Source organism: Mesocricetus auratus, unplaced genomic scaffold (genome assembly GCF_017639785.1).
Source record: "Mesocricetus auratus isolate SY011 unplaced genomic scaffold, BCM_Maur_2.0 Super-Scaffold_4256, whole genome shotgun sequence".
NCBI classification, from domain to species: Eukaryota; Metazoa; Chordata; class Mammalia; order Rodentia; family Cricetidae; genus Mesocricetus; species Mesocricetus auratus.
In genome coordinates, this window is record NW_024429182.1 from 73,616,861 (window position 1) to 73,638,847 (window position 21,987).

The 21,987-nt window shown below is 48.6% G+C and overlaps 1 protein-coding gene across 2 annotated transcripts in view; it reads left to right on the plus strand.

Moving 5' to 3' along the window:
* Gtf3c1 (general transcription factor IIIC subunit 1) overlaps positions 1-21,987 on the plus strand; it is a 65,847-nt gene that overhangs the window by 31,443 nt on the left and 12,417 nt on the right. For both annotated transcript variants that reach the window (XM_021229106.1, XM_005064446.4), the window contains exons 11-27: positions 880-1,016; positions 2,244-2,397; positions 4,460-4,563; positions 5,333-5,517; positions 5,684-5,953; positions 6,111-6,256; positions 7,398-7,495; positions 7,840-7,936; positions 8,041-8,218; positions 11,890-12,028; positions 12,381-12,516; positions 12,838-12,916; positions 13,052-13,240; positions 16,809-16,966; positions 18,438-18,580; positions 19,480-19,561; positions 20,326-20,438. In XM_021229106.1, the coding sequence (XP_021084765.1) occupies positions 880-1,016; positions 2,244-2,397; positions 4,460-4,563; positions 5,333-5,517; positions 5,684-5,953; positions 6,111-6,256; positions 7,398-7,495; positions 7,840-7,936; positions 8,041-8,218; positions 11,890-12,028; positions 12,381-12,516; positions 12,838-12,916; positions 13,052-13,240; positions 16,809-16,966; positions 18,438-18,580; positions 19,480-19,561; positions 20,326-20,438 (2,408 nt within the window). The remainder of the gene's footprint in view (positions 1-879; positions 1,017-2,243; positions 2,398-4,459; positions 4,564-5,332; positions 5,518-5,683; positions 5,954-6,110; positions 6,257-7,397; positions 7,496-7,839; positions 7,937-8,040; positions 8,219-11,889; positions 12,029-12,380; positions 12,517-12,837; positions 12,917-13,051; positions 13,241-16,808; positions 16,967-18,437; positions 18,581-19,479; positions 19,562-20,325; positions 20,439-21,987) is intronic.

Consider the following 21,987-nt stretch of genomic DNA (forward strand, 5'->3'; position numbering starts at 1 on the left):
AGTGCCGTCTTCTGGCCTCCTTTGGTACTGCATACATACAGGAATGAAAAAAAATCTTTTTAAAAATTGAAAGAAGTTGTGGGTGTAAAGAAAGTACTTGCTGGTCTTCCAGAAGTCCTGGGTTCAGTTCACAGCACCTACACTAGGCAGCTCACAACTTCTTGTAATTCTAGCTCCCGGGGATTCTATACCTTCTTCTGGCTTCCGTGGGCATCTGTACTTATGTGGCAGACATGTATACACGTAAATAACCCTTAAAGAGAAAAGAAAAAAGAATGAAGCGGGCTGTTGGTTAGGAACGAGGGGAGAACTGCAGACTCCTGTCCCCTCCTTCCTTCACTTTCAATCATGGTGCACCCTAGAAGCCTGCTCGGCCTCAACCTCCAGAAACTTCCTGGTTTTAGAGTCAGAACCCTTATCCTAGTGCACATGTATGTGCACATTCATTCTGTATGATCCTGGCCAGGTCCTTGCCTCTGGAGCCCTGTTTTTCTCTTCTGGGACAAGAGGGCAGTAATGAGGGTGCTGCTGAGTTTTCCATAGCCTGACAGCAGCCTCAGCAGGGTGCTGGGCTCTTCCCTCCCACTGGGGAGAAGCCAGGTAGCCATGGAGCTACTGTCTGCTTTTGGAAATGTCACAGTAGGTGCTGCCCAATTCATGCTCTGAAACTGACTGACCTCAAAGTCACCTAGGATCATCAGCTGACAGGTACCTCTGGTCCTTCTGAGTCCAGAAATGAGAGGGTGGTAGGGTCTTACATCAGGAGCTGGCCTAGTGGGACTCTCCCGTGATAACAGGACTTGACTGTGCCCCTCAGGTGTGGTCTCTTTGTCTGGTCCTACCTTTTCTGACCCCTGGCCTTGTGCTTCTGTTATGTAGGAGGGTGGTGGCTCCCAGAAAGCGGGACGGCATGGCCCAGGCCAGGACAAGCCTCACAAAACGTACCGACTGCTGAAACGCAGGAATCTGATCATAGAAGCGGTCACCAACCTCCGCCTGATTGAGAGCCTATTCACGTAAGTGTGCCGCTGTCCCTCTGTGACCGCCCCTCTTTACCAGCCATAGAAGGGACTCGGGGCTGCTCCCTCACTGTGTGCATTTATGCTGTCCCAATTGTGGTCAACAGGATGTAGATTTGGTTCCTGTCATTGGCAAAGGTAGACCTTGAGAATTAATGTCACGGAGCCTGTACTGGCTTTTCTCCTTATCTGAGTGAGGTACTTTTGTGTAGCTCTGACAGGTATGAGAGAGAATGACTTGAAGGAGGATTTATTTTGGCTCATGGGTTAATGGGTTCTCTGTGTTCTCTCGGCTCCATGTGTGTGGTGGCAGGAATATGTAGTCAGAGAGCTTCTTCACCTCATGTCAGCCAAGAAGCAGAAAGAGGGCAAGGTTTGCCTCCAGTAACCTACTTCCTCCAGGCCTCACCTTGCAGAGCTTCCAGAACCTCCCAGTATCAGCACCTTCTGGGTCCAAGTCTTTGAACACATGAGTTGGAGGTGATGTGTCTTATTCAGACCCTAGCACTGGGGAAGTGTTACAAGAGAAGAGAAACCTGCAGGCAGTGGCGTGGCACGAGGCACTGCAGGGCTGTGTTGAGGAAAGAGGAGCTAAGCTTAAGGTCTGGTCTTTGTACCTCTTGAAGGGCAGCGTCTTCAGGGCTCTGAGACCAGTGTGAGAACTACTGGGCAGAAGGGGCCTCACCTGCAGTCACAGATGTGGGTTCTTCACTTTGTCTCTGATTGTGAGGGCAGGGACCACCTCAGATACATCTTCAGCTTGGTCCCTTCTGTGCCCTGAGGAGTTTGTCTGGGCGTCCTGATGTCCGTGTTGGTTAGTGATGTAGAAATGTCACAATGAATCAGAAGATGGGGAGAGATGAGTAGAAGAGTAAAAAGAGCTTCAGACCAAGGAACAGTGGGAGACCAGAGCTTCTCCTAGTTGGCTGTCCAGTAAGCATGCAGCCGTGGCAAAGACAGGTTTCCATCCTAGCGCTGCTTCCCTGCCTTGGTTCCTTTTCCTTGTCAGATCGTGTGATCTCTGGTGCTGTGGAGCTGCTGTGGTTAGTGGCCTGTCTTCAGCTAATTTGTTCACTCTAGAAAGATGGGTATTCCATGTTCCAAGAGGTCCCCTGTGTAGGGTGTGAAGAGCTTCTGCAGTTTCCCTGGTGCCCAATAGACCGGTTGTGGTTCCTCTATGCCTCTGCATGTTGAAATGGGAATGTGACCTTTTCTGACATCCAGGATTCAGAAGATGATCATGGACCAGGAGAAACAAGAGGGTGTCTCCACCAAGTGCTGTAAGAAGTCGATCATCCGCTTGGTGAGGAACCTGTCAGAGGAGGGTCTCTTGAGATTGTATCGGACTACGGTCATTCAAGATGGCATCAAGAAGAAGGTAATCTCTTGGACTTCTCCTGGTGCCCTCACAGCCAGCCCCCATGCTATGGGAAACTTTCTGGCTCAGTGTCCCTTGTCATTGTTGTATCCTGATTGATCCTTTGCTGTTAGTCATTGAGACTCTTCATCTGGAGGGCAGGTGTCCTGCCAACTTCCTGTGTGTATCAGCTGGGAGCAGCCACCCGAGCATTAGAGCAGTGAGTTGGCCCAGCCTGGAGGAAGAAGAGGGAAGCAGGCCTGTTACAATTAAGTGAGACAGTGTTAGGAATGCAAGGACCTTCTCCTCAAAGACAGTGGAAGGGTGGTGGCCAGTCTGCGGGATGTGTCTGTTTCTGTAGTACTGTGATGGGAGCTGTTCCCATAGTAACTGTAGCTCAGCAGCTTTGCACACATTTTACAGCATCAGTTTCTCAGGGTCAGAGTAATTGGGATGGCTCAGCTGGACATTAGGGCTGAAAGCAGTGAGGCTGTCTTCACAGCCCCTTAATTCCTGACTGGATTTTCCATCTCAGCTGTAGTGGAGCCCTGCTTTGATACTTTGTTTCCCTTATAAGTGGGCAAGGTCATTTCTACTTTCACATGTCTTATCTTTTTCTGTTGAAAGCAATACCAAAAAATGACTTAAGAAATAGTTTGCGGTTGCATGTGGCCTCATGGGCTTTTATATGTGCTGAAGTCACTTCGAAATAAAGCCATCAAGTCCCTTTGACCTAGCTCCTTCCTACGTAGCTGCCTGCCACACATCCACTTGAGAAGTGGCAGTCAGTCGAGTGCCAGCCTGTCTCACTGAAGGAGGACATACTGAGGACTCACCAGCAGGGACACCCATGACTTCAGCAGGTTCTCCAGAAGCCACTCTGTTGGACTTCCTTGGTGTCACTGTCGAGGGCAACAAATTCTCCCCTAGTTTGGGCCTGAGGAGACTATCTGGCCTCAGGATTGATTTCTCTAGAGCTCTTCTAGAAGGCTAGTGACCATCAAAGGCCTGGGGGAGGGAGGAGAATGTCAGGTTGGTATTTAGGGCCACATAACCACAGAAATGGAAGTGCATGGAAATGGAGCCTCCAGCTGCAGGGCGGTGCATGGAGAGCTGTGATGTGCTTCTGAACTGGGTTTGATGTTTACCACTGAGGCTTGATTCCTGACAGGACGTGGCACAGTGATTGACTGGAGCCCATTCTCTTTTCCTGCATCCTGCCCTAACCCTGAGGCTGTTGAAGAATTTGCTGCTGGCCTGGGACAATGGGGCCAGTAGGAGCTGCCATTTCTAAGTATTTTTCATTTCCTTGAGATGTTGCATAACTGGCTGTCGTTTGGGTCTCACAAAGAAGTCAGCAGTATAGGTGGATGCAGTGTAGAGGTGGGCATGGGGTTTCCTTTTTACCAATAAGAATGGTGGGGCTGCTGCCTGTCCCAGCCACCACACAGCTGCTGCCCTTCGTTCTGCAGTGACAGCACAGAAAGCTACTCGTGGGGCACCCGGTCCATCAGGTCTCATCACTCTTGACCTGTCTTGCTCCCCCACACCTGTGTCACTTCTGCCAGTGCTGAAGTTAGTGTCCTGCCTTCTAAACACCTGCAACTCACTTCCTGAATTATATCCCCATAGCTCAAGACATAGCAGCCGCTGTAACCATTCTGCCTGGATTCCCAGGGATAGGTAACAAAAACGCAGCCCTACGTCCTCTGCCAGTTGTTCAGAGGTGAACTGCCAGGGTCCTAGCAGCACACAGCTAGGGAGATCACTCTTAGGCTACACTTGTCTTTCCAGATTAATGTACCGTCAGGAATCTCACTGGAGCAGGTATAGGAGCTGCCACAGCTATCAGAAGAGCTGGTGAAATGTGACAGCCTAGCCAGGGAAACTGTGGGACCAATAGCTTAGGGCCCAAGACTTGGTAGCATGGTCCCCAAAGGAGTTGGAATTCCTGCACCTGAAACAGCAAACTGTCTACCATGTATTTTCTTCTCTCTGAATTATGAGTATGTTGAAAATCCTCCTGTGGAACCTTAGTTCAAACCTGCCCTGCCCTCTGGGACACTCTAACTTCTCCCCACAGGTGGATCTGGTCGTGCACCCATCCATGGACCAGAATGACCCTCTTGTGAGAAGTGCCATTGAGCAGGTTCGCTTCCGGATCTCCAACTCAAGTACAGCAAACAGGCAAGTGGAAGAGCTCACAGTCAAACTGCCCAGGCCTGTGTTCTAAACTGCAGCCAGTGTGGAGTAGCCTTTGGACGGCTTTGTGTGCACCCACATGAGATCCTGGGTTTGCTGACTAGATACTGTGCCTTGTGCCTCCCTAGTCTACACAGGGATCCAATTCCGAACTTCTAGTATTCTTCATTCTAACTTATCATTCTTTTTTCTTTTCTTTTGATGGTGCCGATGGACCAGGGCCTTGCATAGGCTAGGCTAACACTTTCCCACTGAGCCACGCCGCCTGCCCTAATGCTTGTCCATTTGGTAATTGTAGCACTTCCCATTGATGCTTCTGGGTAGGAAACTCAGTCTCATCATGCCTAAGTCATTGCACTTGTTTTCCCCAATGTCTCTCTTATCTTGCTCTAAGTGGCTGAATGCACACCACTGAGGGAGCAGATTTTGAGGTGGCTAGGTTCCTGGTGGACACAGGGCCACCCTAGAGGGTGGCCACCTCAATGGTTGGTCAGTCACAATATCTGAACCGTTTGCCATTAGTTTTATATGTTCCTGGTTGCTGGCGTCCGATACATAGCACATCGGGCTCCTTTCCCTTCTTGCTGGCAAGTAACCTCTGAAGGTCCCCCACATTTACTCCTTCATGTTTTAGACCCCGTTTACTTATGTCATCTGCCTGGGCCTATGATCAGCTGAGTCTGAAACCCAGGCCCGGCAGTTAGACCTTGTCTTTGCTTCCAACATATTTCTGCACCCCGTGTTTGGCCTGCAGGGTTAAAGTTCCACAGACTCCAGCACCCCAAGAGGAGGCAGAAGAGGAAAGCCAAGAGCCAGAGGTCCCAAGTGGATCAGGAGACTCTGACCCGAACACATCCTTAAAGTCAGAAAGCGGACGGGTGAAAAAGACGGACGAAAAAATGGGCATAACCCCACTCAAAAATTATAAACCTGTCATAGGTAAAGAGCAGTTTCATGGCCACCTTTGCCAGCTCTGCTCTGCACAGTGGTAGATAAGTCACCTCCCTGGCACCTAGACCCTGCATAGCCCATGGTAGCTGTGGGATCAACTGGACTGGACATACCTAGGGTTGCTCAAGCACTGCCCACACTTTTCTCCCTACAGTTCCTGGACTTGGGCGCTCCATAGGCTTCCTTCCCAAGATGCCCCGCCTTCGGGTGATGCACCTGTTCCTGTGGTACCTGGTCTACGGGCATCCTGCTGGCCACACTGGGGAGCAGCCTACTTACCACAGTGAGAGGAAAACAGGGAAGCAGGAGTCCAGCAGGCCAGGGGCCCAGCCCTCCTCTGGAAATGACTGGGATACCTCTGAAGCCAAAGACAACACGGAAAGCAGCTCCTGGGAGGCAGAAATGGAACTCTCCACAGAGATAGGTGAGAGCCACTGGCCTGCGCCTGGGGGTGGGGTTGGGGGATGTAAGGGCAGACAGAAGTAAGTGAGAGCCACAGGCCTGTGCAAGGGGAGGACAGGGAGAGACAGTTTTCTCCTGAGCATACCATCTGCTTGGAGTGACTCTTGACTTTTTCCTAGTGTATGTGGATGAAATCTCGTGGATGCGCTACGTCCCTCCCATCCCAATCCACAGGGACTTTGGCTTTGGCTGGGCTCTTGTCAGTGACATTCTTCTCTGCCTGCCCCTCTCCATCTTTGTCCAAGTTGTTCAAGTGAGCTACAAGGTACCTGTGACTCCGGGTCATGTCATATGTGGGAGTAGTAGGCTGGAAGCCTATTCTCGCGTGATTGAGGGGAAGAAAGTACTGGGGGTTTGCCCAGATGATAGATGAGTAGAAGGATAGTGGGTAGTGGGGGGCAGCAAGATGGTCAGTCAGGGGAAAACATTTCAAATATTTGTTATTCTGCGTAGATTAGATTAGAATTGATGAGTGAATCAATCGGCTGAGTGGATGGGTAATGTGTACTGCAGATAGGTTATCATTAACTAGGTAAGAAGATAAATATGCTGCAACAGCAAGACACTGTTTATTTATTTTATTTTATGTACATTGGTGTTTTGCCAGCAAGTGTGTCTGTATGGGGAATCATCCCCTGGAAGAGAGAGGAATTACAGACAGCTTTGAGCTGCCATGTGGGTGCTGGGAATTGAACCCGGATCCTCTGAAAGAGCAAACAGTGCTCTTAACCCCTGAGCCATCTCTCTGGCCGGAAAAACACTTTTTTTGGAGGGGCAGGGTGGATTTCGAGACAGGGTTTCTCTGCGGCTTTGGAGGCTATCCCGGAACTAACTCTTGTAGACAAGGCTAGTCTCGAACTCACAGAGATCTGCCTGCCTCTGCCTCCCGAGTGCTGGGATTAAAGGCGTGTGTCACCACTGCTGGACCACAAGACACTTTTTATAAGCTTGGTATACCCCAAAACCTTATCACTCAGAGTTATGTCCTTAACTGAATTGCAATTATACTCATATGTCCTCGTCATTGACACAATTTAGCAGTATTTTCTACTTGGGGACATTGAGGCTCAAATTCTTGCTTTGACAGATAAATTGTTGATGCACAGTTTTGGTGGGTGTGTGAATGGATACCTCCAAAAACTTTCCCTTAGGCAAAATCACTGACCTTAGGGAGTCAGCAGTCATACTTCCCGGTTGTGAGTGTGCTCATTTTGCCTCCTGGAAGGACTTTAGCAGCTAGCTGTGTGCCTTCTTGCAGGCCCAGCATGTGTTGTTGCCCTCTGGTGTGTGCTGGGTGAGCTGGGAAGGTAGGTAGAGGGACCCAAGGCAGACATGGGAAGTTCATAGTGTTAAGTGGTTTCTTGTGAGCCTTGTGGCTGAGCTGAACCTACAGATGACCTCTGTAGGTGGACAACCTGGAGGATTTTCTAAATGACCCTCTGAAGAAGCACACGCTGATCCGCTTCCTCCCCAGGCACATCCGGCAGCAGCTCCTGTATAAGAGGTGAGAGTAAGTCCCAGAAGGTGAGTCCCAGATGCTCACTCAGTCCTGGGAAAAGTCAAAGGCGTTACCTGCCAGGCTGCACAGCCTCAAGGTTCTCAGTAGTTTATTCACAAAGTCATGAGCTAGTACACTTACCACTTGATTTTAGTAAGAAATTTACTGCTAAAGAATTGCAGCTCCTGGAGTGTTTGTTCCCTTGCCCTTACTTTCCAAATCAAGCCTCAAGGTGACTTTGGGCTTCATTGTCCTGGGGGACTAGGTAAGAAAGAGGAACAGCTCATCCCTTATCCTGGCCTCAGAGCTCTGTGCAGTGTGTGGTGGGAACCAGCTGCCCTCTGTTCTAGGCGGTACGTTTTCTCAGTGGTGGAGAACCTGCAGCGACTGTGCTACATGGGGCTGCTACAGTTTGGACCCACAGAGAAGTTCCAGGATAAAGACCAGGTAGTGCCTTCAGCCCAGTGAGGCAGGCCCGATTGTCAACCCAACCCCCAGCATCATGGCGCTGATGCTCCTGTGCTTCCTCTCCTGATGGGCGTCTCCTGCAGGTCTTTGTTTTCCTGAAGAAGAACGCAGTCATTGTCGACACCACCATCTGTGATCCACATTACAACCTGGCCCACAGCAGCCGGCCTTTTGAGAGACGTCTCTACGTTTTGGACTCCATGCAGGATGTGGAAAGCTACTGGTTTGACCTGCAGTGTATCTGCCTCAACACCCCACTAGGTACCCTGGCTTGCTGGGCCTCTTGCTTCTTTTCCCTTTGGTGTGATCAAGGATGCAGAGCCAGATGAGACCTGGTGGTCATTCAGTCCATTGTCATTCAGACCACTCCCTTAAGCCCAGAGTGTCCCTGGGACTACTTGTAAAGCACTGTGTTGGGCCTTGAAATGGGAGGCTCCTGCCCCATCCAAACCCAAGCATTTGATCTGAACACAACTCTACAAGTTGGTATTTATTTATCCAGCATCTGCTTCAAGTCATCAGTTCCATCTTCATGGCACTCGTGTTCTAGGGAAGAGGAGCTCAAGAAAGACCCAGAGTGTGATAAAGGGACACACGGGGTGTAGACTGCAGAGCTTGGTAACAAGGCCTTGAGTGTGCGAAGGAGGCATTGGAGGGAGGATGGCAGCTGAGGGTGGAGGAAGGGCTGGGGCAGACTTGGGGCTCTGCAGGAAGTGTGGGCTATTTGAAGAGCAGAAAGAAACCTTGGAATGCTGACGCACAAACCATGTGAAATGGCTTGTGTTTTAAAGCACACTCCACTGCCATTTGGAGACTGGACTGAGAGTCAGGAGTGGAAGAAAGGAGATCAGAAATGGAGTCCTGTGTACTGGTGACCAAGTGGGAGACTTATGTATGGGTTGACTGTTCTGGACTCAGCAGTCTTATCCCTGAATGTCTGTCTTCTATGCTGGTCATTTCTGTGTCATCTCCCAGAAATCCTGTTCAGCATTTTGACCCCATCCTGTTTCCTCCCATGAATCTCTTTAGCACATCTCCAGAGTATTGCAAAGTGCCGTTCTGGAGTGGCCATCCTGTTAAATGCACATGGGCAGGAACAGCACAGGACTTGGCAGGGGTGGTAGAACTCTCCTCCAGTACTCCTACTGCACAGCCCCACAGTCACCATCGAGGGCTTTCTCTCCATGGGAGGAGACACTGCTTGAGTTTACACCTAGAGAGGGAGCGTGGATGGTGGAGCTACTGAATGCCAACACTGTAGAGTGTCCTTGCTCTCAGGGGCTTTAAGGAGTCCAGATAGATCTTATTCTAGTATGTTTCAGTGAAGCTTTGGGATTCAGTAGTGAGGGAAGCTCTGTAGATTTTTAAAACCCTATAATTCCCTGTAGTTTACACCTATGTAAAATGTTATGAACTAGTATGTAATTTGCAAGTTTCTCAGACCTGAAAGTTGGATTTTTTTTTATCCCTCTTAGATGAGCAGAGATGTCACAGGCTTATTGCAATCATTAATCAGACATCCATTGTCCCTTTCCTCAACAAACATTTGAGGAGGTTCTGCTCCAAATAATGTGGAGGAACACTACATCACAGGATGCAGTTGTGCTGTGAAATAGGGGTGTCTGAAATGTCAGCATGCACACAGATCACCTGGATGGCATGTTATGTTAGAGTGCTGGGCCTTATCCAGGGAGGGCATTTGGTTTTTGTTTTTAAATTTTATTTACTTTTAGTATACTCCTACTTTTTGAGTTTTTTTTAAAAATAATTTATTTACATTCATTGTATGTGCATTGGTGTGAAGATGTCAGACCCCCTGGAACTGGACAGTTGTAAGCTGCCATATGGGCTCTGGGAATTGAACCCGTGTCCTCTAGAAGAGCAGCCAGTGCTCTTAACTGCTGAGCTATCCATCTCTCCAGCCCCTATTTTGAGATTTTAATTACATCATTCTTTCCTCCAACCTCTCTTAGGTGCTCCACCTCTGGCTACTTTTTCTTTAACTGTTTAATATATATTTGTGAGAGAGAGAGAGAGAGAGTGTGTGTGTGTGTGTGTGTGTGTATTCATTCCTAAGTATACAAATGAAACTTGCTCAGTTATACGATGTTATTTGTATGGGAATGTTTTCAGGGCTGATCATTTCGTATTGGATAACCAGTTGCTGTGCTCTTCCCTGGGGAAGATGCTTTCTCCTGCTCTCAGGACTCCTTAGTTGCCCTTTGTTCTTCGTTTAGGGTTGAGGCCTCCTAAGCTCTGCTCCTCCCCTTCCATATTAGTGTGGTGTCATCCTCGTTCAGGTCTTTTTTATAGGTAGCTATGTTGGTGAGGCTTCATCTCACAACAAACTCCCTGCTCTCCTGGCTCTTGGTCTTTCCGTTCCCTCTTCCACAGTGACCCCTGAGCCTCGGTGCAGGAGTTGTGCAGTAGATGTGTCAGTCGGGACTAATTGGGGTTCATTGAAGTTTGCTATAATGGCCTCTGTTTAAAAGAGACTCTCCTTGATGAGGTGTGAGAGCTGTAGTTATATGTGAGTATGTGTAGATAAGTATTTAGAGTGTGGCTAGGGATTATACCAGTAAGGAGTGGTTGTAGGTTCTCCTCCAAGATCTAGTACTTCTAGCCCTGGGTAGTTGGCTAGGTTTCCAGTACCAGGAATGATTTTCCTCTTGCTGAGCAGGCCTTAAGTCCAATTAGAGAGCTGTTGGGTACTGCCAAGGTATGTCTGCCACTATTGCACCCTTAGGGTTATCGTGACATGCTGGTCATTGATGTGGTTTATAGGTATCATAGCTGAAAGCTTGTATGATGCCTCTTGGTACCGTGAAAGCTAGTCCTGAGGGGGCAGGCTTTCAAATCAAATCCAGCTCAAGGACCTCTAGTTCCTGTGTCCAAATGGAGTCTTGTTTCAGAAATTCAATGGACAACCCCGACTAACAATTCAAAAGGAGACTTCTCAAACCTGATGTTGGGATTTTTGTTAAACAGTCTATAGTTCTTGAAAGGAGCATCATCAGCCCAGAAGGGATTATTCCATTTAAACTGTATGCATATGTACATGGACTTTCATGTATTGTAGGTGCTCTTAGATAATTCCTTACAAGCTTTCAGACAACTTTTATTATTATTTATCTCCCCTCCTCTGCCCTAATCAAAGCCCCCTGTTTTTACATTTCCCCACTTGTACCCTGCTTGTTCTCTCTATTGCTCACCCCTGTAATGGTCCCTTTTTTACTTTCAGAGAGGGAATTTTTTTTTCTTGGTTTTTCGAGACAGGGTTTCTCTATATTGTTTTGGAGGCTGTCGGTCCAGCCTGCCTCTGCCTCCCGAGTGCTGGGATTAAAGGCATGTGCCACCACCACCCGGCTCCTCAGAGAGGGAATTCTTAACAAATATGTTGGTGGGCATCTTTAATATGTACAAGACAAGAGTGCCCTGAGTGTCACATGTCCACTCAAATGTATGATAGCCCTGTACAAAGTTTGCAGTATCCCTGAGCCTCAATTCCTTGTCTTCTACACCAAAACTGTCAGCATACGTGGGGGGGAGTGAAGCTGAGCAAAGTATCTTAGGTACCATTCTAGCCAAGAAAAGCTGCCTGAACTTCCCACTTTGCTACACTCACTGACCATGCCATCAAGCCAGTACCTGTATGACAGTCAGCCAGGAACGAGGCTTCCCCTGGTTGCCATTTGCCTCCCATCCTTAACAGACTGCACCAATAGACATCCCCTCAGAGGTCCTCACTGTGGCTTTCACCTTTCTCTGTTCTTTCCCACCTCTCTCTGTATGACATTGTGAGAAGGGCTTCACCTAGGACCGTGACTCCCTCTCTACTCCCTCTCATAGACCAAGCATCCTGTCTTCACTCTCCCTCTGGCTGCCAGCAGCTGGCAGGAAACCTGTCCCTGAGCCCTGCTTTGGTTGTCCAGGTGTGGTGCGTTGCCCTTGTGCACAGAAGATCTGCGCTGATCAGGGCAGTGACCCAGAAGGTAGCTTGCGGAAGGAGCAGGAGAGCGCCATGGATAAGCACAACCTGGAGCGCAAGTGTGCCATGCTGGAGTACACCACGTGCGTACCACCCTCTGAAGGCTGACCCTGCCGGGACACCCTCCTTTTGGCCCTAGCTTTGGCTAACAGCTTAGCAGCAGTTTGATTGCCATGGACAATGTCTGGCCCTAGACATGTTTCTGAACATAACTTTTTCTGTAATCCCATCCGTGTCAGAATTTAGAAGCTGGCAGTTTCACATGATCAGATTTTTTTGATTTCTGAAAAATTAACAACTTCCCAACCAAGCATTATAAGCTCTGTCTTTCTGCCTGGCCATTACTGTCCTGGGTAATGAACACTATCACACATACACACATATGAAGGTTCTTAACTTAGCAGGAAGGGCTCTTTTTCTATTTGCCTTGTCTAGAGGGAGTCGAGAAGTTGTGGATGAAGGCTTAGTCCCTGGCGATGGGCTGGGAGCTGCTGGGCTGGACTCTAGCTTCTATGCACACCTGAAGCGCAACTGGGTCTGGACCAGCTACATTATCAACAAAGCCAGAAAGGTAGGCTCCTGGGGACATTCCACCCCAGCACCTGCAGCCATCATCACTATTCTCCTGCCTCTGGCCCTTTGCCATCCAGGACTTCTGAGCTTGTGAAGCCAGTGTTAAGAGGGGACACACAAATATATCTGCCTGGCCTAGAGTTTGCTTTCCCATTTGCTTCTGGCTGACTCTGTCCCATACATGGGTGTTCCTTTTTAGAGGTGCACCGAAAGTCTGGTGGCATAATTCCTCCAGGAGGGAGGGCTCATGCAGGAACAGAATGGCTGTAGAGACCCATGGAAGTTCTCATGTCACCCCAATGCTGTGCTTGCCTTTCAGAACAACACCCCCGAGAATGGGCTCACAGGAAGACTCCAGACGTTCCTGTCTAAGCGCCCAATGCCACTTGGGTCCGGAGGTGTGTGTGTTGAGCATCCACACTAGATAGTGCCAACTAAGAGGCTAGTTCAGGCCAGCACACCGTGGATTCTGCTGGCCTGTGCGACCTCTACAGGGGCTGTTCCAAGCAGGTGTATCTTCTGATTATTTTTAGGAAGTGGCCGTTTGCCACTCTGGTCAGAGGGGAGAACTGATGCTGAGTTCTGTGCTGACAAGGAGGAGCAATTTGAACTAGACCGGGAACCTACCTCTGGCAGGAACCGGAAAGTGCGTGGTGGGAAGAGCCAGAAGCGGAAGCGGCTGAAGAAGGAGCCAATCAGAAAGATCAAGCGAAGAAGAAGAGGTACCTGGGGTGTTCATGACCTGGGTCTTGTTGTATGTCCACAGTGCACGGCCGAGTTTCCCACGGGGCAGACTGGTCCTGCAAAAGTGTTATTTCCCGTCTGCAGCCCTGACTTGCTGTGTCCCTAGCCCATCCAAGAATGAGCCCATTTCCCCAGTTTTCTCTGTCTGTGTTCTTTGCCAGCCGTTCTCTCTAGCAAGTTTCTGGTTTCGTCTCACCTGGAAAATCATCTTAGCAAGACCCTTGTTGTCTAAATGATGTCCCTTTCTTTTGGTTTGGTTTTGAGGGTCTACCTCTGTTCATCTGGCCAACCTCAGTCCTGTTGAAGTGTAACTAGGAGGAAGCTGGGAATCATTTAAACCTGTACTGTTACTTCAGAACTAGCACAGCCCTCCTTGGCAATTTCTTGTTCTTCATCTGAACTGTATTTCTAATGGAAGTGGGTGCTGAGGGGACTGTTCCCCAAGTGTGCCATATGTTTTAACATCAGCCATGGCTGCAGAGAAAAGTGCTTAAGCAAGAACCTACTTTTATTAGTCTGTGTTGCTGACATTTATAATAAATATCCCATCACTTGACATAGCCCTCAGTTTAGCCCGTTATAGATACGTGAAAGACCAGGATATGAAGCAGTATTCCTCTAAAGGAAATGCAGTGGCTTGATGTGTCTATATGGATCCTAACCCATGGCTCCCACATGAATATACGATGGTGGTGTCAGCTGCTCTTAGTTATATAGCAGGTACTTTGTGCTGTTGTGTTTTTGTTGTCTCTGACAATACCTTTGCCAAGCATTTTGGGAAGGAAGGATGTATTTGACTCACAGTTTGAGAGGTTTGGTCCACAGTCTGTTTATGGGCTGAGGAGGCAGCGCTGCATGGCTGGGGACATGTGATAGAGAGTGGCTCACTTTTGGGCATACAGGAGGCAGAGATGCTATGCTGCCTATGCTAGTGTCTCCCTCCTTTCTGATATTCCATCAGGGCCTCAGCCTGAGGCACACTTCACTGTCAATCTCAGAGGCTTCTCCACCAAATGGCAGCCAAGGTCTCCCTCAAGATAGACTTTGCAGGAGGTGTTTTTGTTGTTGTTCTTTTAATATTTTTACATTTACCTTTGTATATGTTCATGTACACACTTGTGTGCACATGTGTGCACACACAAACCACAGTGAATGGGTGAAGTCAGAACTTGCCAGAGTTCTCTCCTCCTCCTTTGTGGGTTCTAGGATACAGGTTGTTAGACCTGATGGTAAACCACTTAATCTGCTGAGCCATCTTTACCTTGCTGTCCCCAGAACATGTTTTTATACCATTGTTTTTGGTCTTCAAGACAGCCCTAGAGCATAGACTTTTCTAATCCTGTAGTGTATAAGAATCTGCATGCACCCCGAGGTCACAGGCGCACAGATATTTGGGCATTCAGGGGCTGCTATTGGTTACCCCACTTACTCTCGGACCATGTTTGTTCTGGAAACATCTGTATAAGGCACCTTCAGAGGACTTGGCAACCCAGTGGAAGCAACCATAGATTGCTGGATAATGAGAGAAATAGATGTACAGAATGAATATAAAAAGGGGATTTATTAGAGTGGCTTACCGGTGGTGGTTCAGCTAGTCCAACAATGGCTGTTTAGTCCTTGAGGCTAAATGTCAGCTCATCTTTAGTATACACTGGAATCCAAAGAAGTAAGCTCTGATGCTGGAAAAGAAATGGGCTTGGTAAATGAAAGCAAGCAGGCAGAGGGGGCAAGCTTCATTCTGCTACTGGTTCTGTATTTTCTCCACCCTCAGCAAGTACCTCAACAAGTCTTTGTTCTCTTTCTGAAGTAGTGCCCATACCTCCGTTCCTAAAGGGTCTGTGCCCTTTGTCATCCTGCCTGAGTTAGGCTGCAGTTTCCCATTGACTTATGTCACAGAACATGGTAGCACCAAGAGATGCTCTAAAGTAGTGGCTCTCAGTCTTCCTAATGTGACCCTTTAATATAGTTCCTCATGTTGGTGTGACCCCTGTAGTGACATATTGTTTATGATTTATTAAACCCACTGGGGATCAAAATAGCAAAGCAACCCTACTAGTTGGCCATAGAAACCAAGCAGTGGTGGCACACACCTTTAATCCCAGGATTTTTAGGAGACAAAGGTAGATGGATTTCTTTGAGTTCAAGGCCACCCAGACCCAGGGCTACAGGAGAATAAATCAGTCTAAAAGAGTAACAGAGCTCATGCCTTTAATCCCAGGACTCGTGAGAGGTATTTAAGACAGGAACAGGATCGCAGAGCTGACATTGAGTCTCCAGCCAAGCTGAGGAGAGGCAGGAGTCTGAGATCTGGTGAGAGCTTGTAGAGACAGGACCAGCTAGCCCTTTCAGTTTGAGATAGAGGTGAGAGCTAGTGGCTTGGCTGCTTTGCTTTTCTGATCTTCAGCTTGAAGCTTGAAACCCAATATCAGTCTCTGGGTGACAAGAGAAGTCAACGCAATATGGAATATAATATATTTATTTACATACAAGGTGGGGAACAGAAAGCGTGGCAGGCTTCCAGAGAAGGAGAAGAGAGTTTCGTTTTCTCTTTCACTTCCTTTTATCTTCACCTGTGCTAAATTTCCCTATCTCTGCCTTGTGAGGCTCACCCCCTACAACTGGTCTTTTTTTTTTTTTTTTTTTTTTTTGTGCTACAGACACCAACCATACAATTATTTCATTGTTACTTCATTTTGCTGTAATTTTGCTACTATTATGAATTGTGTAATATAAATATTTTTGTAGATAGTTTGACAAAGGAGTCACAACCCACAGGTTGAGAACCGCTGCACTCCAGGCATACTCTTATATTAACTTGATTGTGGAAAGGCAGTCCAATTTCCCCTTGGTAATCTGGATCAGTCACCCTTCCCGACATTGTACTCCTTTCTTAGCTTGTTGGCATCAGAAGCCCAGCGTGTCAAGGGGGAAGTATGAGCTTCCCATTCAATGGAAAATTTGTTCTGGCTCCTGGCAGGAGCACTCCCCACTTTGGATACAAAAGTGTCAGGCCAGCACAGCTTAAGGTCCCAGGAACAGAATCTAAAATTTTCTTAGTAGGTCACTAGAATGATAGTGAGTGGAACTATTCCTCTCCCCTCCTTGATTCCCTGGATCCATAGATCCTGGCTGTGGGAGAAACCATACCATATATTAGACACTGGTTCAAAACTTCTGGAAAGCCCTGCCCCAACCCTCTAAGCTGCTCTAATTGGTACTGTAACTGCATCTTCAAAAGGCCACTCTATGTTTCTATCAAGCTAGCTGCTTCAGGATGATGAAACCAGTGGATTCCATGATCATGGGCTCACTGTCTGGCTGTGAGGGCCATGTTCATACTGCCTAACCTGAACCCATGACATTCAGCCAAAGAGAAATGGGTAAAAGAACTGCCCTTCGTGGTTTGCTTGTTTGGAAATGGGCATTGTCTAGTAGCTGGTAGGCTTGGTTAGATCTTACCAGTGTGGTTGGGGCCCTTCCTCTCTGGAAGAAAAGCTGGTTCAAGCCAGTTACTGAAGGTTCCTTCCTCTCCATTTGTGTTTCTAGGAGAGCAACCGGGAGCCAAAAGCAAAAAACTGCGCTACCAAGATGAGGCCGACCAGAACGCCCTTCGAATGATGACCCGGCTGCGTGTCTCCTGGTCCATGCAGGAGGATGGGTTGCTAATGCTCTGCCGAATTGCCAGCAATGTCCTCAATACCAAGGTACCTGCTGTCACCCAATCCCCTTGGAGCAGCCCTTTGCCATGTATGCTGTGAGAACTATGGCTCTGGGCTTGTTACCCACTCCCAGCAGCTGCCCAGAAAAGCATCTCCCAGAATCCTATGTTCTTGCACTACCAGCCTGCATGTTCTCCCAGCCCTCAGTCAGATGCATGTGCACTTCTGCCTGGCTGCAGTGGAGCAGGCCAAGCCATTTTACTCTTGTCTGTTGCCCATTCCTTCTGTGTGGTCTACCTGTAGTGACGCGGTGTGCTCTGTACCATGAAGCCCTGATTTCCACCTCAGCTCTGTGGCTTTGTACCCCCGGGCTCTGGAGTAACTGTATCCTAAGGCAAAGACACTTGGCACTTTCTGGCCATAGCCCTGCACACGTGTCTTCCACACTCAGTGTGTCTTCCCTGCCTTGTTTACAGTCAGCAAACCCTTCTTGCTTCCAGTGGTGACAGGTTCTGCAGCCTAGCAAAACTGTTTCACATTCCCACAGCGCTTCATGACCTCTGGCTCTGTGCTTCCTCTGGCATGGTGTGCAGCAAGGCATGAGCAAACCCATGCTCCTTTATCGAGGCCAGCAGGACATGGACTCCATGCAAGTCAGCTGGGCCAGGGCCACTGCGGGCAGTGATGTCAACAAATGCAGCAGTTCCTAAGGGCTGGTCTGTGTCCTGGTCACCAGTTGCCAACCAGGAGAGGCCAGTTAGGGCTTTTTCCATTCCTGTTTTTCCCTAAGGAAAATGGAGAGGTGCCCATTACCATCCTGAACTCTGACCGCTGCCTCTCACATGGCTCTTTATTACAACACTGGTGGTCAGGAATTCCTCCCTGCCCCCATCACATAGTCCCCCACTCCTCTTTAGAACTTGGTGGCAACCTGTTAGCATTGTTAGGAAAAGCACCTGTCTTTAACCATTTCCTGTATATTATTTTCTGACATGTTCTGAGTCTGCTATCTTAGTTCATTCTGTTTCTTCCAGTACATTTATTGGAAGATGATGTGATATAAGGCAAACAATACAGAATGGCTCTAATTACACCAAATGTATCAGTCTTTGAAACTCTCTGCCTACCCAGCAAGATGATGCACACCATTGATCCTAGGAGTCAGAAGTTCCAGGCTGGCCCTGATTACAGAGAGAGGATCCTATCTCGATACTAAAAGAAAGAAACAAAACTCTCCCGAAGCACGTTTACCACTCACTTAACCTTACTCGATACTGGGGGCTCTGTCGCAGTGCTTAACCAGAATTCACAGTCCCATGTGACATAGAGGACTTGTTCTGCTTTTCTGTACTCAGGCCCCACCGGGTACAGTGTAGGTAGGGAAGCCTGAGGTGAACCCTCTGAGCCTCCTTGGGAAAAACAGGCTCCCAGGACACATTCATTCCATTCCTTTCTGTTAGCTGTCCTGAATATGGGCTCTGCAGATACTAACTGTCATACTCTGTGTTTGGACTAGGTGAAAGGACCATTTGTCACCTGGCAGGTTGTGCGAGACATTTTGCATGCTACTTTTGAAGAATCTTTGGATAAGACTTCCCACTCAGTTGGACGAAGAGCTCGCTACATAGTCAAAAATCCCCAGGCCTTTATGAACTACAAGTAAGCCCCATTGCAGCTGATCACGCCAGTCCTCACTCCAGTAATTCCGGCTCCTTTCTCCCCCTCTGCACACCTTGTTCAGCCCGTGGAGAGGCCAGCCCTGTGGAGAGGCCAGCCCTGTGGGCTCTCCACACTGCATGCCTAGGGCCTCTCTTGTATGGGGCCACTTTTGCTTATTTGTAAAATGTTCTTGTTTCCTACCTGAAAGAATTGTCTGAAGGAAAAATGCCCACCTGACTCTTTAGAAGAGGAAACCTGTCAAGAGGTGTGTCAGAGTGGTAGAGAGTTGTCAGGGAATAAGGTCTGAGTCTGGGGTTCTGTCCTGGCCTGTGTTGTGTCTTGGAGATTAGGTCATTTGCTCACCTGGAAGTAGGATGATGAAAAACCAAGGATAGCTATCTCTGACCCAGCTCTTTCCTTTCTGACAGCAGAGATGGCAGACTCTAGCTGGCTGGGCCTTTCTGAAATACTTGTTTCTCCTTTGCTTTTCTTTGGGCAAGCCAGGTTCCACTACCCTCACAGACATGGACAGGCTGGCAGGGGGAAAGCAACTCCATGGTCAGGAACTCTGATATTAGTAAATGGTGATGTACAGTAATTTAAAGTTCACACACACACTTCTGTTGGTCCTATCCAAATCCCTATGATGGGGTAGGGCTGTGGGAGACTGCCATTGTCCTCAGTCTCCCCATGGAAGATAGAAGCAAAGATGGAAAATGTGAGCTTCGACCAGCCTGACTTGAACTGGGTGCAGCTCACTACAGGGTGCTCGTTCCCCCAAAGCTAGTTGTCCCACCATGCTCAGGTAGACCATAGCTCTTGGCGAGCTGAAGCCATCGGCTCCCACTGCTGAGAACAGGAGGGGCAGCTTGTACAGCACTGGGTCTTCCCTCCCACAGAGTCTGCCTGGCGGAGGTGTACCAGGATAAGGCACTCGTGGGAGATTTCATGAGTCGAAAGGGCAACTATGAAGACCCAAAGGTAGGTCCAATGTATGGCAGGGTCCAGTGGCTCTGAAGATAAGCGCTAAGGGACTAGCTAGCCCTCAGGACCTGTAAACACGGAGTCAGCTTGTCAGTGCTTAGGACCATTGGCCCTGACTCTAGGCATCATTTTAAAGATGACTGTGTATGACTTGGTACTTTCAAATGCTGTTGAGCTTAGGGCCTGTTAAGAAAACAAAGCAACTCTTTAGAAGTTACAGGCAGAGGCTCTGTGAGTTTGCCATCAGGTGGGCCAGATGGTGGCTGACAGGAAGGAGGTAGTTGTATGGGCTGGTACTTCTGCCCTGGCTGAGTGGAGATGTCTCTGTAATAGTGGTCTGCATGAGGCAGCCGGCCACAGGTGAGCAGGAGGGATTGGAGGATCTGGAGAGGTCAACTTACATGGGGCAGCCAGAGAAACCAAGCTGAGAGAAAGGGGGTAATAGAGCAACATGTGTCTGGTAGCTAGCTTGTTGATGTGCATAGTGGGGACAGTGCAGGTCATGTTGCATCTCCTCTCAGCCTGGGGAAGGTAGGCTACAGGTATGAGAGCTGTCAGTGTCACCTGACCCCATGAACTCCAGATTCCTAGCACAGCAGTGAGTGTTCACCACTCAAGTAATGGGTAGACTCAGGAGATGGGGTGGAAAAGACAACAAGTATGGTGTTTGGGGGCTGCTAGAGGAGTTTGCTCAGTGTCCTTGGTGCTTGCACAGCCTCCCTCCCGTGGGAAGGTGTAACATCTAAGGTCTTACGTTTCAGGTTTGTGCCAAGGAGTTTAAAGAATTTGTGGAGAAGCTGAAAGAAAAGTTCAGCTCTGGCCTGAGGAACCCCAATCTTGAGATCCCGGACACACTTCAGGAGCTCTTTGCCAAGTAGGTGCCTTGTTGTCCTGAGTGGGCAGAACGTTGTACTGTTCAGGTGGGTAGCAGAGACTAGCCAGCGGACAGTGCCTGGCTGGCTGTACTTGGTTTTACGTTAACCCTCCAGGACCACCTGTGTCAGGTAACCTGAGGCCCTGCACGTCCCGGCACCTGGCACCTGAGTTTCTTCTCCCACTGAGTCCCTGCTGCCTACCTAACTGATCCAGACTGTGTAGTGTGTTCGTCCTGCTGAGTTTGTTTAGGAGACTATAATATGGAAGAAAGGAAGAGGGAAGGGGCCTTGGGGCCACAGCAGGGTGTCAGAACAGCTGCATCCATCCCGCACAGCTTCGGTCCCAGGGAGGCACAGGCCACTGTCCCCAAGCCAGGGTCACAAAGCTTGAACACTAAGCAGGGACAGAAACTATGCCGAGTGGCTCTCATAACAGAGCTTATGCTTTTAGCTCGCCTCTTGTGTGTAAGAACACACTAGTGGGAAGAGTTGGGGAAGGTGGAAAATCTGAAGGAGCGTAAGCCAGACCTGTTTCCACAGCAGTGTCTAGATCTCTCCTCCATCCTCATGGAGACACATACTTCCCATAGAGTCTCCCTTTGCTCTCAGGGTTTCATTTGGGAATCACACTCTAGGGTTCATTTAGTAATGAACATGGCATCCACTCTTTCAGACCTCCATGGTAATTGCCCTTTATTGTATATGGTGAGACAGATCTATGTAGTCCAGGCTTGTCTCTAAGTCTGGGCATTCCTCCTGCCTTAGGATGGGCATGTGTCACAACTCCTAGCTGTAGCTGTTTTCTGGGTTTTGTTTTTATTTGGCAGTAAAGCACTTTCTCCTGACAGTATCTCAATGTCTGTGTCCATGCTTGTGGTCATGTTCCCAAACACGTGCATTCAAACAAGAGGCCGCTTGAAATCTTAAATGAAGACAGTTAAGGATGTAAACACTTAGAGGAAAAGTGAGAGGCAGTTGTGACCGATAACATTGACTTTGATCCTGAGTGCTCGGTGGACCAGGCAGGATAGAAGAGACCTCTGTTTTGCCTGTGTCATGAGCTCCCCCAAGACCACCGGGAGTTCATATGCAAAAGCAAAGAGCCTTCATTGCAGGTTCGAACTTGGACCCTCCATCTGTCGAGACTCAGTGGTTGGATCAGAGAGCCCTGAGCTCAGTTACAGCAGGGTTTTTAAGGAGTAAAGGATGGGGAGGTGGGGGAATTACGGGTTCAGATGGGGGTTTGAACTCCTAATTGGCAGGAGTGGGGCAACAGGAGTCTTGTCAAACAGGGATTGGTGCTGGCGTTGCTACAGGGAAATTGGCCAACCTATATACAAGTTATGTAAGCTGTCTGTAACATTCCAGAACATCTGGTACTTGTTTGTCTCAAATCTGATTGGTCCCTGGACTCAGGGCCATTGTAAGGGTGAGGCCTAGCCCCAGTATTGCTAACCTGCAGCCTGTCATGTCTGCAATGATATTAGGTTAGGCGTTCTCACCTCCATGCCTTCCCCAATAAATTTTAGGTAAAATTTACCATTACAG